This window comes from Ovis aries, chromosome 12 (assembly GCF_016772045.2).
Source record: "Ovis aries strain OAR_USU_Benz2616 breed Rambouillet chromosome 12, ARS-UI_Ramb_v3.0, whole genome shotgun sequence".
NCBI lineage: Eukaryota > Metazoa > Chordata > Mammalia > Artiodactyla > Bovidae > Ovis > Ovis aries.
Genome location: NC_056065.1, coordinates 61,346,225 through 61,364,369, shown reverse-complemented (window position 1 = coordinate 61,364,369; position 18,145 = coordinate 61,346,225). Strand labels below are relative to the sequence as shown.

Genomic DNA, 18,145 nt, shown 5'->3' with positions numbered 1-18,145 from the left:
CAAGAGCAAACAAAAGAATAAAACATCAAGGAATAAATCTAACCAAGGAGGTGAAAGACTTGGACACTGAAAACTACAAAACACTGCTGAAAGAAATCCCATATTCATGGACTAGAAGATGCGATACTGTTCAAATGGCAATGTTACTCAAACTACTTTACAGATTCAATACAATCTATATCAAAATTCTAATGGCTCTTTTTTTCTTTCGGTACTCAAATTCATACGGAATTATAAGAGGTCCCCAGATAACAGCCAAAACAAAACTGAATAAAAAAGGTGGAGGACTCACAATTCACAATTTCAAATTTTACTCCCAAATAGTACTGGTGTAAACATAGACATACAGACAAATGAAATACAGTGAGAGCTCAGAAAAAAAATTTATACATCTATGGTTGATTGATTTTCAACAAGAGAGCCAAGACTATTCAATGAAAAAGAATATTCTCTTCAACAAATAGTACAGAGACAATTGGTTATTCACCAACTGGTTATTCACATGCAAAAGAATGAAGTTGACCCCATTTTTCCAGCATGTACAAAAATTAGCTCAAAGTGGATGAATGGGCTAAATATAAGAGCTAGAACCATAGAACTCTTATTAGAAAATATATGGGTAAACTTGTAGAACTTTGGTTGGATCCAGCAATGGCTTCTTAGATACGACATCAAAAGCATGAGTAGTAACACAACATCAAAAACAGATAAACTGGACTTCATCAAAATTAAAAAGTTTGTATATCAAAGGACATTATCAAGAAAAGAAAAAGATAATCTAAAAAGTGGGAGAAAATACTTACAAATTATGTATCTGATAAGGGTCTAGTATCCAGAATATATAAAGAACTTGAGCAAATTAGCAATAAGAAGACAACTCAATTAAAAAATGGACAAAGGACTTGAACAGATATTTTTCCAAAGAAAATATACAAACAGCCAATAAGCACATGAAAAGATGTTCAAGGTATCATTAGTCATTGAAAGTGAAAGAAACAGTTAGCTGCTCAGTTGTGTCTGACTCTTTATGACCCCATGGTCTGTAGCCTACCACGCTCCTCTGTCCATGGAATCCTCCAGGCAAGAATACTGGAGTGGGTAGCCACTACCTTCTCCAGGGGCTCTTTCTGACTCAGGGAATCAAACTTGGGTCTCCTGCATTGCAGTCAGACTCTTTATTGTCTGAGCTACCAAAATGACTTGAACAGACATTTTTCCAAAGAAAATACATAAACAGACAAAAACACATGAAAAGATGCTTAATATCATTAGTCATTAGAAAAATGCAAATCAAAACCATGTAAGTATACTACTTCAAACCCTCTAGGATGGCTATAATTAAAATTTAAAACAAACAAACAAACAGGAAATTCCCAAGTATTGATGAGAATGGAGAAAACAGAATCCTCATAAATCGCTCGTGCAAACAGAAAATGGTGGAGCCTCTGTAGAAAATAATTTGGTGGCACCTCAGAAGGTTAAAAAGCATTATCACATAATTAAGCAATTCCACTCCTAGATATATATTCAAAAAATTGAAAACTGGTACCCAAACAAATCCATGTATATACCTGTTCAAAGCAGCAAAATTCACATTAGCCACAAGGGAGAAACAACCCAGTATAGCATATACTAAATTCAGTTTTGGTAGATACTGCCAAGCAGTTCTCCAAAGTACTATACCCATTTCCATTCAGTCACCTTAATATCTTCATGGTATTCCACTGTATAGGAATAATGTCATATATATTTTTTTAAACAGTTCCTGATAGACATCTGAGACATTCTTAGAATTTTGCTGTTATCAACAAAATGGCAATGAATACCCTCCTTTCATATACGTCTTTGCACTCAGGTACAAGTATGTTTACAAGAAAAACTTATAGGGATAATATGTTTAATCAAACTGATTGTATTATAAATTTTTTATATATACTGCCAAATTTCTAAAGAGACTGCAACAATTAATACTCTTACCACTAGTAAGAAAGTGCTTGCTATTTCACACTCATACGCACTTAAAAAATTCTTTTTTATTGGAGCATAGTTGACATAAAACGTTGTGTTACTTTCTGCTATACAGCAAAGCAAATCAGTCATACGTATATTCATTCTTTTTTAGATTCTTTTCTCATATAGGTTACTAGAGAGTATTGAATAGAGTTCCTTGTGCTATACAGTAGGTCTTTATTAGTTATCTATTTTATATAATAGTAGTGTGTATATGTCAATCTCAATTTTCCAATTTATCCTTCTCTCCCATCCGCCCCAGTAACCATAAGATTGTTTTTTACATGTATAACTCTTTTCCTATTTCATAAATAACTTTGTTTATACAATTTTTTTAGACTCCACATATAAGTGGTATCATACGATATTTGTCCTTTGTCTGACTTACTTCACTCAGTATGACAGTCTCTAGGTCCATCCCTGTTGCTGCAAATGGCATTATTTCATTCTTTTTTACGGCTGAGTAATATTGAAAAGCAGAGACATTACTTTGCCAACAAAGATCCGTCTAGTCAAGGCTATGGTTTTTCCAGTGGTCAGGAATGGATGTGAGACTTGGACTGTGAAGAAAGCTGAGCACCGACCGAAGAATTGATGCTTTTGAACTGTGGTGTTGGAGAAGACTCTTGAGAGTCCCTTGGACTGCAAGGAGATCCAACCAGTCCATTCTAAAGGAGAACAGCCCTGGGTGTTCTCTGGAAGGAATGATGCTAAAACTGAAGTTCCAGTACTTTGGCCACCTCATGCGAAGAGCTGACTCATTGGAAAAGACTCTGATGCTGGGAGGGATTGGGGGCAGGAGGAAAAGGGGCCAACAGAGGATGAGATGGCTGGATGGCATCACCAACTCGATGGACATTGAGTTTGAGTGAACTCTGGGAGTGGGTGATGGACAGGGAGGCCTGGCGTGCTGCGATTCATGGGGTCACAAAGAGTCGGACACAACTGAGCGACTGAACTGAACTGAACTGAATATTCCATTGTATATATGTACCACATCTTCTTTACCCATTCCTCTGTCAATGAACATTTAGGCTGCTTCCATGTCTTGGCTATTGTAAATAGTGCTGCAACGAACACTGAGGTACATGTACCTTTTTGAATTATGGTTTTCTCCAGGTTTATGCCCAGGAGTGGGACTACTAGGTCATATGGTAGCTCTATTTTTAGTTTTTAAGCAACTTCCATACTGTTCTCCATAGTGGTTTACCAATTTACATTCCCACCAACAGTGTAGAAGGTTTCCCTCATGTACTTTTAATGGTTAAACTCTTAACTCTGTTCAACCAAAAAGTGAAATGTGACATATTATTATTATATCAATTAAGTATAGGTTACTAGGAAACTACAAGAAAAAGTTAAAAAAAAATCTGAGCAGGTAACTTTTCATCTTCATAACACTAACTATCTGGAATATGTGAGTTTCAGACAAATTATTAAATATTATGTCATGTCCCCTTGAGAAACTACAGCAATTATGCACACTATTTTTTTATGTCAGTGTTTGAAAAAAGAATCATGCTTGTACATGCATTACTACTGCTGAGTTTCTCTCTCAATTCTCAACTCTGATATCTTTTAAGCAACCGCTGGGAGATAAATAAGGATAGACAGCTGGCTTTAACTGTATTTATCTCACAGGCACACAAAGATTAAACAAAGAAGGGTTCTGAGGAGGGGAGAGAACATAAATGTACAATGCTAAATGCATAAAGCACACATTAGAAAACGAGTCAGACTGTCTCACAAGAACACAGGCTACGTATATGAAAGAAAACAAACCCCCAACGTGTCCCTGAATTTAGGAAAGCGTTTCAATTCATTCACATAAAAAGAATGACGTTTATTTATCTATTCTTATGTCTTATTAACACCATGCTTAACACCATGCTCATCTTGGAAAGGAAAGAAAAAATTTCACACACAGATGAGTAAGCTTTTTCCTACAGAAAGGACACTTCCATCTCATATGACGTATCATATTGATACAGTACTTCATACCTATAAATGCTTTCTTATACCTCTTAGCTGATGTCTATGAACTGGTTTCAAGGTATCTTTTAATTTGTATCATCTAATACTCTTTTTCACCTTAGGTGAATTTACCACTTCTCTCCTTCAAAACTTATTCCCTCCTCTTATGTTTCACCCTCTAAAACAGCCAACTACATCTCTGCTCATCTGTCTCTTTCTGTTGGAATGCCTTTTATTCTATCAATACCCAGGATAAATACCATTTCTTTCATAAAATCTTCCCTGAAGCTCTCATTTGAAAGTAATCACTTGTTCCCTTGACTTGTTTAGAAAATACTTTCTATTTTGTAGTGTATTATTATTGTTTTAATGTCTCAATCTCCCTTATGTAACAATAAGCTTCATGAGGAAAGTAATTCTCTTATTTATCTTAAGACTCAAGGTAGCAAGCCTAATCATAGATATACAAAATTTACTTGTTGAATGAATTTTAATACAACACTGTAAATTTAAGGTATTAAACTCATTTAACAAGTGAAGAAATTGCTTCGGAGAACTTAAGTGATGTCCTTAAAGCCAATTAACAAATTAATAATTAACAAATAGTTGAGCTGGGACTGTAACCCAGGCAAGGCCTTTGAAAATAAGTCCGTGTGTTTTCCGTAACAGTTAGCTTGATAATCAATCTAGGACTAAGTTCTTTTTTATTGTAGCATTTCCATACAGTCTATGTAAGTAATCTGCATTCATCCCTAAAGATACAGAACTAGATTTAACCTGCATTGAAAAAAAAAAAAAAGCCACAAAAAGACACTGGTAACTATAAGAAGGCAAGAGTGGTTGCATAGAGACAAGTTCAGAAGGTTGCTGCAGTATACTGAACAAATGGTTGTTTAGACAAGGATGGTATTGGTGGGGGTGGACAGATTCAGAACTTTTTTGAGGACAGGGTGACAGGATTTGGTGATGGATTGGAGATGAGTATGGGGGAAAAGGTTAAAGGTTTTTAGCTTGAGAAACTAGTGAGAGGTGATGCTATATGCAAGAGAAAGCATATTTAGTCATTAAAAAAATTAGACATCTAAGTAGCCAATGAGATATCACGTCAGAGGAAAAAGTATATAAACTTGGGAGTTATTAGCATACAGATGATATTTTAGCCATAGGCTTGAATAAGATCACCTAGCTAGAAAATGCATGTAGGAAGAGAAGGAGTTGAACATTAAACCCAGAGGTACTCCCCAATATTTAAATGCCAAAAGTAAAGAATAACTAGCAAAAGAGACTGGGAAAAAACTGCCAGTGAAGTTTAATAAGAAAACCAGTTGTTTGTGGTTTCCCAACAAAATCAACTGAAGAAAAGGTTTCAAGGAGTGATCTACAATGTCAAATGCTGCTGAGAGGTAAGTCAAATTCTGCTGGGTGGTTTAGTAAGGTTATGCCTTCCTTGTTTTATCATTTCTTGACATTCGGAATGCACTTGTTTCCATCAATTCCTCCTACCTCTATAATTTTTAAATTCTATAGAATATTATATAACCAAGTTTCTTAAAATCATATGCAAAGTAATTGTAAATAGGTTCTAGAAGTGATGCGAAAGAGTCTCCAGAAAGCAAAGCTAATGAGCTTATTTAGTGCATAAATTTTGTAATATTTATTTACTCTTATCTGTGATCAAGGGACTTGAGGTTCCTGATAACTGAACCCTGAAAATGATGGAGAATAGTCATAAACTAGCAATGTTTAAAGGGGTAACTACATCCAAAAGGAAAAATGAGCCAAAATAACCAACCAACACCCACTCCCCCATCATTTATACAAAAAAACGACTTAAACCTGACAGATTTCTCCTTCAGTAGTAGCTTTGGCAGTTGGGTGGTAGCTTTGTTAGAGGGACAAAATATGACATAAGCAGATCAGTAAGAATAATTTAATTCAAAATTTAAACTACTCACCGGCAAGCACAAGGGTAATATTCAATACAATGAATATTCCACAAAATAGGCCAACTCTAAAAGTAGTCCATGCTGGTGCAGGCTGTAGAGAGAGGGAAACGGCATTTTGAGTACAGGGCAAAATACTGAATACATTAAACATATAGTATAATAAAATTAGTACTACAGGCCTCAAAGTCCTACAGAGAAAACAGAAATATTTTATGATGGGAATTTTCAAAAATCTGAGCTGGAGAATCATCATTATCCAATAATATCAGAACTGAGCTGAGCTGCCTGTTTATTTTACAGAAATATGTGTCACTAAATAAAGAAAATTAAGATCTAAAACATCAAATTATATAAACACTGAGTTTCCTCACAAAAAAGATTTTAGTGCAATTTCATTTTTACAATGCGTACATCTTTAAATTTAGGAAGTCAGTATTATTACTCAATTAGAGTTCACATATTTGGTACTATATAATTAGAGACAATGGTAAAAATAAGAATACTCATTTCTAAGTATTTACAGTATTAAACCAGAGTAACTTCAAGTGAATTTGTAAATATATACCAGAGATTCTCAACTGAACGGCATTTCAGAATATCATTTCATAAGTAAAAGTGAAGTTGCTCAGTTGTGTCAGACTCTCGGTGACCTCACAGACTGTAGCCCACCAGGTTCCACCGTCCATGGGATTTTCCCGGCAAGAATACTGGAGTGGGTTGCCATTTCCTTCTCCAGGAGATCTTCCCGACCCAGGGATTGAACCCTGTCTCCCACATTGTAGGCAGATGCTTTACCATCTGAGCCACCAGGGAAGTCCCATTTCTTGGCATAAGAAAGCCAATTCCTCTAGCACCATTTGTTGAAAAGACGATCCTCTCTCCAGTTAAGTGCCTTTGCATCTTCATTGACAATTAATTGTTCATATATTTATTGGTCTATTTTTGGACTCTTATTTCTATTCCATTAATCTATTTGCCTGTCCTGACACTAGTAACATACTGTCCTGATTACTGTAGCTTTAGTATTGATATCACGTAGTGTTAATCCTTCAACTTAAGTTGTTCCAAAGTTGTCTTGGCTCTTCTTGGTCCTTTGTAATATCATATAAATTTTTAAATTTACTTAGTAGTTATTTTTAAAAAGGTCTGTTGAGATTTTGAGTTTGTGATGTATCTATGAATCAACTTAGGAAGAAGTAATATTTTTAAAATACTTGGTTTTCTAATTTCTCTCACATCTGTCTTAATTTTTCTCCAGCATGTTTCAGTTTTCAATATAAAAGTCTTGCACATCTTCTGTCAGATTTATCCCCCAATATTTATATATTGATCTTGTAATCATCAACCTTGCTAATAAACTCACTAATTAGTACATGTAGCTGTTCTATAGATCCACTGGATTTTCTATAAAGGTCCTCATGTCATCGGCAAAACACAAAAACAAAACAATCCACCAGTTTTACTTCTCTTTCTCATCTAATTGTCTTTAATTTCTTTTGCTTAGCATACGGCACTAGCCCTAACCTCCAGAACAATGCTAAATAGAACTGGTAAGAATGAATACATTTTTTGTTCCCAGTTAGGGAGAAAGCATTCAATGTTTCACATTAAGTATGATATCAGTTTTAGGTTTTCCATAAACACCTTTAACAGGGATGAAGAGGCTCTTTTTATTATTGATTTCCATCTCATTCTGGTCAGAAAACACACTTTCTATGATTTAAATTCTTTTAAATTTATTAGGATTTAGTTTATGACACAAAAGGTAACACTTAAAGTGTTTTTTTGGTATAACTGCTATGTAGATATCATTTAACAGATGCTTTTTTATGCATAATTACTGCATTTTGGATGAAAGTATGTAGTAGCCCAGAATATCTTGACCCCCCCCACTTTCATATCATCTAATAAATATCTCATCTTAAATTATTTGCTCAGATGAAGTTAGCATGTCAGAATAAACAAGAGTAGTAGTACAGGGTAAGAAGAGAAAGGTCAGAAGACATTACAATTTATTATGAAGTGAAATCTGGCATCTGATTTTTTAAAATGAGAATCACAGTAGTAATAAGTACTCACAAACTTTGGGTGAAACATTTTTTAAAGTAATGACACCAGTATATTTTATCACCTAACAGACTACGTATGTGTGCGTGCACACGCCCATGTGCGTACACACATGTTCATTCAGGTTCAACTCTTTGGAGCCCCATGGACCATAGCCCGACAGGCTCCTCTGTCCATGGAATTTTCTAGGCAAGAATACTGGAGTGGGTTGCCATTTCCTACTCCAGGGGATCTTCCTGACCCAGGGAGTGAACCCTGGTCTCTTGCTTCTCCTGCATTGGTAAGTGGATTCTCTACCACTAGCGCCACCTGGGAAGCCCCCTAACAGACCGCGTTGATTATTAAATAGGTCACATGAATCAACTGAACAACTGCAAACAAATACTAACCTGAGCAGCTCCCAAAGGGGGAACACGTAAACGCTTCATAGCTTTTTGTCTGTCACCATCTTCAAGTTCATTGGTCACTACAGCCTAAAAGACACATTGTTAAATATTTATGCAGGTTATACTAAACTTGAGTAATGCATCAATAATTCTGAACCATTTATATTAATATATATGGTATTCTGATATACTCTTGGTGAATATATACTGAATAAAGCAAAAGAAAAAATCATGAGTAAGAATATATGTATTTAAAGCAACTAACAACAAAAGGAGAAAATGAGGAATTACTTCATTTAAAATAAGACTTTCATGTTATTGAAAATATGTGGTATATAAGTGAGATGACTGTACCTCAGTTTCAGAGATGAGCTGGTTGATTTTCTTGCATGTATAAAATGGGGCTACTTCTACATGAGCCACTCGCCAATCTGCTCCACGAGATGTTTCCAGGATCTTGTCATGCTTTTTAAGGATTTTTCGGAACCCTGTAAAATTCAGATTCTACAGAAAGAAATAAGAAACACTACTATAATTTCCAAGACTACAAGAAAAATTAAAAACAATAAGCACTTTGCACTGACTGAGATGAATGAAGATTGAGCACCAAGGGAAATGGCAATGCTTTTATAAAAGCATTTATTATGAAAAGATAAGACTCTTCCTTCTTATTTTATTTATTCATTTTGAGGTAGTATGCTATTAGTAATACAAAGAAACTCTAGATTATGAATCCTATTATTTTTATTTCATGTAAATTAATGGAAGTCCTAAATTTAGAACTGTGGTGTTGAAGAAGACTCTTGAGAGTCCCTTGGACTGCAAGGAGATCCAACCAGTCCGTTCTAAAGGAGCCAGCCCTGGCAGTTCTTTGGAAGGAATGATGCTAAAGCTGAAACTCCAGTACTTTGGCCACCTCATGTGAAGAGTTGACTCACTGGAAAAGACTCTGATGCTGGGAGGGATTGGGGACAGGAGGAGAAGGGGCCGACAGAGGATGAGATGGCTGGATGGCATCACCGACTTGATGGACGTGAGTTTGAATGAACTCTGGGAGTTGGTAATGGACAGGGAGGACTGGCATACTGTGATTGATGGGGTCGCAAAGACTCAGACACAACTGAGCTACTGAACTGAACTGAACTGAACTGAAATTTAAAACGTCTTCATCTCCATTTTCCTATGTACAACTCTTCAAAATAGCTAAAATATATTTTTTTGCTTCTTTGATCAAAAAAATATATTCAGAAAATATTCTGGGTATGGTAAGAGAAACTCAAGTAAGATGGTAGGTGTTGCAAGAGGGCATCAGAGGGCAGATACACTGAAACCATATTCACAGAAAACTAGTCAATCTAATCACACTAGGACCACAGCCTTGTCTAATTCAATGAAACCAAGCCATGCCTGCAGGGCAACCCAAGACAGGCGGGTCATGGTGGAGAGGTCTGACAGAATGTGGTCCACTGGAGAAGGAAATGGCAAGCCACTTCAGTATTCTTGCCTTGAGAACCCCATGAACAGTATGAAAAGGCAAAACGATAGGATACCAAAACAGGAACTCCCCAGGTTATTAGGTGTCCAATATGCTGCTGGAGATTAGGGAAAAATAACTCCAGAAAGAATGAAGGGATGGAGCCAAAGCAAAAACAATACCCAGTTGTGGATGTGACTGGTGATAGAAGCAAGAACTGATGCTGTAAAGAGCAATATTGCATAGGAACCTGGAATGTCAGGTCCATGAATCAAGGCAAATTAGAAGTGGTCAAACAAGAGATGGCAAGGGTGAACGTCGACATTCTAGGAATCAGCAAACTAAAATGGACTGGAATGGGTGAATTTAACTCAGATGACCATTATATCTACTACTGCGGGCAGGAATCCCTTAGAAGACATGGAGTAGCCATCATGGTCAACAAAAGAGTCCAAAACGCAGTACCTGGATGCAATCTCAAAAAAGACAGAATGATCTCTGTTCGTCTCCAAGGCAAACCATTCAATATCTCAGTTATCCAAGTCTATGCCCCAACCAGTAACGCTGAAGAAACTGAAGTTGAATGGTTTTATGAAGACCTACAAGACCTTTTAGAACTAACATCCAAAAAAGATATCCTTTTCATTATAGGGGACTGGAATGCAAAAGTAGGAAGTCAAGAAACACCTGGAGTAACAGGCAAACTTGGCCTTGGAATGCGGAAGGAAGCAGGGCAAAGACGAATACAGTTTTGCCAAGAAAATGCACTGGTCATAGCAAACACCCTCTTCCAACAACACAAGAGAAGACTCTACACATGGACATCACCAGATGCTCAACACCAAAATCAGATTGATTATATTCTTTGCAACCAAAGATGGAGAAGCTCTATACAGTCAACAAAAACAAGACCGGGAGCTGACTGTGGCTCAGATCATGAACTCCTTATTACCAAATTCAGATGCAAATTGAAGAAAGTAGGGAAAACCGCTAGACCATTCAGGTATGACTTAAATCAAATCCCTTATGATTCTACAGTGGAAGTGAGAAATAGATTTAAGGGCCTAGATCTGATAGATAGAGTGCCTGATGAACTATGGAATGAGGTTCATGACACTGTATAGGACACAGGGATCAAGACCATCTGCATGGAAAAGAAATGTAAAAAAGAGAAATGGCTGTCGGGGGAGGCCTTACAAATAGCTGTGAAAAGAAGAGAGGTGAAAAGCAAAGGAGAAAAGGAAAGATATAAGCATCCGAATGCAGAGTTCCAAAGAATAGCAAGGAGAGATAAGAAAGCCTTCTTTAGAGATCAATGCAAAGAAATAGACGAAAACAACAGAATGGGAAAGACTAGAGATCTCTTCAAGAAAATTAGAGATACCAAGGGAACATTTCATGCAAAGATGGGCTTGATAAAGGACAGAAATGGTCTGGACCTAACAGAAGCAGACGATATTAAGAAGAGGTGGCAAGAATACAAGGAAGAACTGTACAAAAAAGATCTTCACAACCCAGATAATCATGATGATGTGATCACTAATCTAGAGCCAGACATCGTGGAATGTGAAGTCAAGTGGGCCTTAGAAAGGCATCACTACGAACAAAGCAAGAGGAGGTGGTGGAATTCCAGTTGAGCTGTTTCAAATCCTGAAAGATGATGCTGTGAAAGTGCTACACTCAATATGCCAGCAAATTTGGAAAACTCAGCAGTGGCCACAGGACTGGAAGAGGTCAGTTTTCTTTCCAATGCCAAAGAATGCTCAAACTACTGCACAACTGCACTCATCTCACATGCTAGTAAAGTAAGGCTCAAAATTCTCCAAGCCAGGCTTCAGCTATACGTGAACCGTGAACTCCCTGATGTTCAAGCTGGTTTTAGAAAAGGCAGAGGAACCAGAGATCAAATTGCCAACACCCGCTGGATCATGGAAAAAGCAAGAGAGTTCCAGGAAAACATCTATTTCTGCTTTAGTGACTATGCCAAAGCCTTTGCATGTGTGGATCACAATAAACTGTGGAAAATTCTGAAAGAGATGGGAATATCAGACCACCTAACCTGCCTCTTGAGAAATCTGTATGCATGTCAGGAAGCAACAGTTAGAACTGAACATGGAACAACAGACTGGTTCCAAATAGGAAAAGGAGTACGTCAAGGCTATATATTGTCACCCTGCTTATTTAACGTCTATGCAGAGTACATCATGAGAAACGCTGGACTGGAAGAAGCACAAGCTGGAATCAAGATTGCCAGGAGAAATATCAATAACCTCAGATATGCAGATGACACCATCCTTATGGCAGAAAGTGAAGAGGAGCAAAAAAGCCTCTTGATGAGAGTGAAAGAGGACAGTGAACAAGTTGGCTTAAAGCTCAACATTCAGAAAACGAAGATCATGGCATCTGGTCCCATCACTTCATGGGAAATAATGGGGAAACAGTAGAAACAGTGTCAGACTTTATTTTGTTGGGCTCCAAAATCACTGCAGATGGTGACTGCAGCCATGAAATTAAAAGACGCTTACTCCTTGGAAGAAAAGTTATGACCAACCTAGATAGTATATTCAAAAGCAGAGACGTTACTTTGCCAACACAGGTCCGTCTAGTCAAGGCTATGGTTTTTCCTGTGGTCATGTATGGATGTGAGAGTTGGACTGTGAAGAAGGCTGAGAGCCGAAGAATTGTTTTTGAACTGTGGTGTTGGAGAAGACTCTTGAGAGTCCCTTGGACTGCAAGGAGATCCAACCAGTCCATTCTAAAGGAAATCAACCCTGGGATTTCTTTGGAAGGAATGATGCTACAGCTGAAGCTCCAGTACTTTGGCCACCTAATGCAAAGAGTTGACTCATTGGAAAAGACTCTGATGCTAGGAGGCATTGGGGCAGGAGGAGAAGGGGACGACTGAGGATGAGATGGCTGGATGGCATCACGGACTCAATGGACGTGAGTCTGAGTGAACTCTGGGAGATGGTGATGGACAGGGAGACCTGGCGTGCTGCGATTCATGCGGTCACAAGGAGTCGGAGACGACTGAGCGACTGAACTGACTGATATCATGAACTGAATACATTTATTAGTTCTTTGCTTTTTAAACGACTGGTATAGCTATTCATCTCCCCCCTACTCTGCAAACGTGTACAAACAAGCATGGAAAATGGACTATCATCTACGTCTCTTAACTTTTATTTTGTTGTCATACATTCTGTTTGGGGATGGGTGTGCAAAGAGCCAGTGGAAAAGAAGTGATCATATATATAGGGTTTTGCTGATAATGGGTAGGAACTTGTACTTTTCTTCCATTTCAACAACATTAAAATACTATACCTTTCTATATTCTCAAATTCTATTGTTCTTTGATCAACAGACAAAAAAGCATAAAATTGTGGATTTGCAAGTTTCTTTAAAACAGATCTCCCAAATTTCCTCATCGTATAATCCCATCAGTGAAACAAAACAAAACAGAGCAGTCACTCTAAATTAGGTTTTGCATGCTTGCTGGTTTGTTAATACTTGTTTTTCATACTTTAATAGATCATTTTAAACTCCCCTTGGTGAGGATATCCTATGATTACAATACATTTTCCTTTCTCCTCATTTGCAAAATAAATGTATTCTTACAGTATGCTAAGTCACTTCAGTCGTGTCCGACTCTGTGCTACCCCATAGACGGCAGCCCACCAGGCTCCCCCATCACTGGGGTTCTCCAGGCAAGAACACCGGAGTGGGTTGCCATTTCCTTCTCCAATGCATGAAAGTGAAAATGAAAGTGAAGTCACTTAGTTGTGTCCGACTCTTAGCGACCCCATGGACTACAGCCTACTAGGTCCTCCGTTCATGGGATTTTCCAGGCAAGAGTACTGGAGTAGGGTGCTTCTCATTTCTTACAGTATAGATAATCTCAAAGGATGAAAGATAGATAAGAACTTTTATAAACAATTATTTTTCCAGAAGCTTTTTAAAATAATGACCCAAAACAAAAACTTATGGCAAAATTAATAAAAGAAAATTTAGTAAGAGTACTTCCCCATAACAGTAAGCATAATTAATAAAATATGAAATGTTAAAGAAAGTAGAATTACGAAAGGGAAAGATGGAAATAAACACATGCATTAAGGACTTAACATTACTGCAGACATGACACTATAATTACATTTTATTTTAAAATTCCAATATTTATCCATGGTAATATCTTTATTATATAATCTTTATTTTTTATTTTTTATTTTTTTTTAATCTTTAGTTTTTATATAGTGATGATCTTAACTAGACTAGAAGTAATAGTGACAAGAATAAAATGGAAATACAACAGCACATAAGGTCTCTTTAAAGATTTGGGAGATGCTTTTGCCTATTTAAATATTTATTATTGAACAAATAATCTGTTTTTCAATATGTTCTTTACAGATTTAACTATATGAACAAATTTATAAAGAATTACAAATGAATAAATGCCATGCATTTCTATAAGTTAGTATACATAGTAGTTCAACTTTTCAGACTGGGTTTTAAAAATTTCTTTTGCAAGTTTTCTTTTTTTTTAATAGTCATATTGCAGATAATAAAACTGAAAGGGCTATTAGTGGCAAGTTGAAAAGTCAGTATCTTTTACATTATTTGTGTTACTTGCAGGAAAGTTAACTGTCCAGTTGCTTTTGTGGAAATTTTGCTATAGGTGGGGGTATAAATGTTCTTACGTAGCTAGCAGTGATTGGGTAGATATATGTTTATTTCTTACTTCTACTCACTACTTAGAGATGCTTCTAAAAATAGGTAGCAGACTATTACTCTTTGAGTCAAGGGTTACTCCTGAACACTGTATAAAAAGGTGTGGGAAAAATGATCTTCAAAAACCTAAGTCTTGTTAACATTATTATTTTATTTTAAGAATAAATGAAATTCCAATAAGAATTGAAAGAATAACATGCTAAGAATTTCCCTTTTTGGAATGACACATTAGTATAGCTCAAGGTAATTCTGTTTATTATAATTTCTCAATCATTTAAAGGTTCTATCCTCCATGGTAAGAACTGAAGTACCTGATAGTTCTGCAGCAGGATAAGACTGAGGTAGAACTCGCTGAAGGCCAGTTTAAGGTCTTTAATATTCCTATGTTGGACACGTTCCTCGTGGGACAGGTGGAAGACTGGCTTTCTGCGTTGTCGCAGTGTGGTAACACCAGTGCTTTCTTTCTGCGCATCCAGTGATGATTGAAGCTCATTCTGAAGGGTAGCAAACCTGCGTTGAGCCTCTGCGAGCTTTTCTATAAGGAATAAAACACAACTGTCAGATCAAGATAAAAAAACTCGTAAAAGTTCTCACTGACTTCTGAATTTTTACTAATTAGTTTCCCTAAAATTTCTAGGGAAAAAATACTGCATTCTAATAGTTAGAAAGAGATAGGAAAAACATGTTTTAGTGTAATGGCCTCCTTTCATTCTAGCCCACTCCTTACCCCCTGCAAAACCTCAAGTGTACTCTTTCTTTTTAAGAGCTGCTAAGAGTGAGACTACAAAATGGTACAAGCTGCTTTGTAAATCTGGAAAACAGTTTCAGTTCAGTTCAGTCGCTCAGTCGTGTTTGACTCTTTGCGACCCCATGAATCACAGCACGCCAGGCCCCCTGTCCATCACCAACTCCTGGAGTTTACTCAAACTTACGTCCATCGAGTTGGTGATGCCATCCAGCCATCTCATCCTCTGCCCCATCCATCCCTTCTCCTCCTGCCCCCAATCCCTCCCAGCATCAGAGTCTTTTCCAATGAGTCAACTCTTCACACGAGGTGGCCAAAGTATCGGAGTTTCAGCTTTAGCATCAGTCCTTCCAATGAACACCCAGGACTGATCTCCTTTAGAATGGACTGGTTGGATCTCCTTGCAGTCCAAGGGGGTCAAAAAGTTAAAACATAGAGTCATCTTAAGATCCAGCAATGCCATTCTTAGTATATACCCAGGAAAACTGAAAATATACATGCGCACAAAAACTTGTACATATACACAAACTGGTATTCATAATAACCAAAAAGTGGAAACAATCCAAATGTCCTCTAACTGGTGAACGGTAAGAAAAATTTGGTATATAGATACAATGGAGTATTTGTTCAGCCATAAAGAATAAATTATTGCCATTTGCAGCGACATGAATGAACTGAGAGATTATTATAGCAAGTGAAGTAAGTCAGACAGAAAGGCAGCCAAAACATAATCTAGGAATCAGCAGGTGGAAGTAGGAGTAGCTCCTTTCTCTCTTATATGAAATATCAATAACCTCAGATACACAGATGATACCACCCTTACAGAAGAAAGCAAAAAAGAACTAGAGAGCCTCTTGATGAGTGACTGAACTGAATTTTTGCTTCCCAACCTGCAACCTGAGTTCTGCCTATTGGTTAGTTCTCAAAGGGAAATTCTTCTTTCACAGGAGCACAACAATGGTTCTAATGAATTGGAAGCTGAGACTTCCATCTGGCCATTTTGGGCTCATGATACCACCGAACCAGAAAGCAAAGGTGTTTACTGGTTAAAGTGTTTCTGACTACGAAGGGGAACAGGTAACACAATAGTAACAAGGAGGATTGTGTCTGCAACCCAGGAGACTCTCTGGAACACATCCTAGGACTTCAATGATCAATAATAAAAGTTACTGAAAACTAAGGCAAAAAAAGACAGAATTACTGAGGATTCAGCCCCTTTAAGAATTAAAGTCTGGGTTATCCCACCCAGTAAAGAAGCCTCACCAGCTAAGACACTGGCTGAGGACAAAGGAAATATGGAATGGGTAGCAGAAAAAGAAAATCATCGATATCAAATCCCACTTCTTGACCTTCTTGTTCTGCCTTTTACATGTCTTGAATAGTCCTCTCTCTCTCTCTTTGTATTACATTCTGAGTAACAACTTCAGCTCTATCTTCCAGTTTATAAATTCTCTCTTAAAGTCTACCCAATTCATAGTGTAAGCAATTTTATTATCATTTAAAAATTTCTAATTGATTATTTTTAAAAGTCAATTTTCATAGTTTCTACTCTGCTCATGGTTTTGATACACTCTTTTATGTCTATAGCCATATTAAGTATATGCTTTATTTTGCATCTGAAAATTTTCATATTCTATGTATCCTTTCACTGCTAAACTGTATTTCACCGTATGGATATACCACATTTTCTTTAAATATTCATCAGTTTGTGGACATGTGGATTGTTTTTAAGTCTTTTTAGGTCTTCCCTGGTGGCTCAGACAGTAAAGCATCTGCCTACAATGCAGGAGACCCGGGTTCAACTCCTGGGTCGGGAAGACCTCCTGGAGAAGGAAATGGCAACCGACTCCAGTATTCTTGCCTGGAAAATCCCATGGACGGAGGAGCCTGGTAGGCTACAGTCCATGGTGTTGCAGAGTCAGACATGACTGAGTAACTTCACTTTAAGTCTTTTTACTATATAAATTATGCTGCTGTTAAGATTCACATACAAGTTTTGTGTGGACTATCATCTTCACCTTTGCAAACGTGGGCTCAATCCATGTTTGTTGCATGAATGAATGGATATGTAGGAAAAAAGTTCTCTCTACTAATTCAAGTTCCTACACAGACATAAGGAAAAATAAAAACTTCAAGGGTTATTTTGTTACTTTCTTTAAACTAGTGATTCTCTTTCTCAAGGACAAGACTATCTAGAAGAGCATATGCGGGAGAATGCCTAGGTGGGAGTGTGGAGGGTAAAGCATCTGGAATTTGAAGAAAAATCAATATTACTACAGTTATGGGGTAAGAGCTCTAAACTTACCCAAAGGGGCACAGGTTTTAAAAGGATGAGAAACACTGCTTTTTTGACACCAAGTGTCCAAGTCTATTTTGTAATGATATCACCGTTTTCTAGACTCAGACCTCCAAAAAGCTTCAAAGTGTGAAAGTCGCTCAGTCACGGCCAACTCTTTGCTACCCAATGGATTGTAAGCTTGCCGGGCTCCTCTGCCCATGGAATTCTACAGGCCAGAATTCCAGAGTGGGTAGCCATTCCCTTCTCCAGGGGATCTTCCCAACCCAGGGATTGAACCCAGGTGCATTACAAGTGGATTCTTTACCATCTGAGCCACCTGGGAAGCCCAAGAACACCAGAGTAGGTAGCTTATCCCTTCTCCAGGAGATCTTCCCAACCCAGGAACTGAACCGGGGTCTCCTGCATTGTAGGCAGATTCTTTACCAGCTGAGCTAACCCAATGGAATAGCACAGAATCTAGAAAAAAGTATTACATATGCATATAAAATATATTTGGTTTATCAACAGTTATAAAAACTA

General features: G+C 37.4%; 1 protein-coding gene across 1 annotated transcript in view; it reads right to left on the bottom strand.

Moving 5' to 3' along the window:
• XPR1 (xenotropic and polytropic retrovirus receptor 1) overlaps nucleotides 1-18,145 on the bottom strand; it is a 206,453-nt gene that overhangs the window by 52,904 nt on the left and 135,404 nt on the right. The window contains exons 4-7 of the mRNA XM_015099345.3: nucleotides 14,894-15,117; nucleotides 8,738-8,887; nucleotides 8,387-8,470; nucleotides 5,940-6,021 (exon numbers count right to left, since the gene is read on the bottom strand). Of these exons, the coding sequence (XP_014954831.2) occupies nucleotides 5,940-6,021; nucleotides 8,387-8,470; nucleotides 8,738-8,887; nucleotides 14,894-15,117 (540 nt within the window). The remainder of the gene's footprint in view (nucleotides 1-5,939; nucleotides 6,022-8,386; nucleotides 8,471-8,737; nucleotides 8,888-14,893; nucleotides 15,118-18,145) is intronic.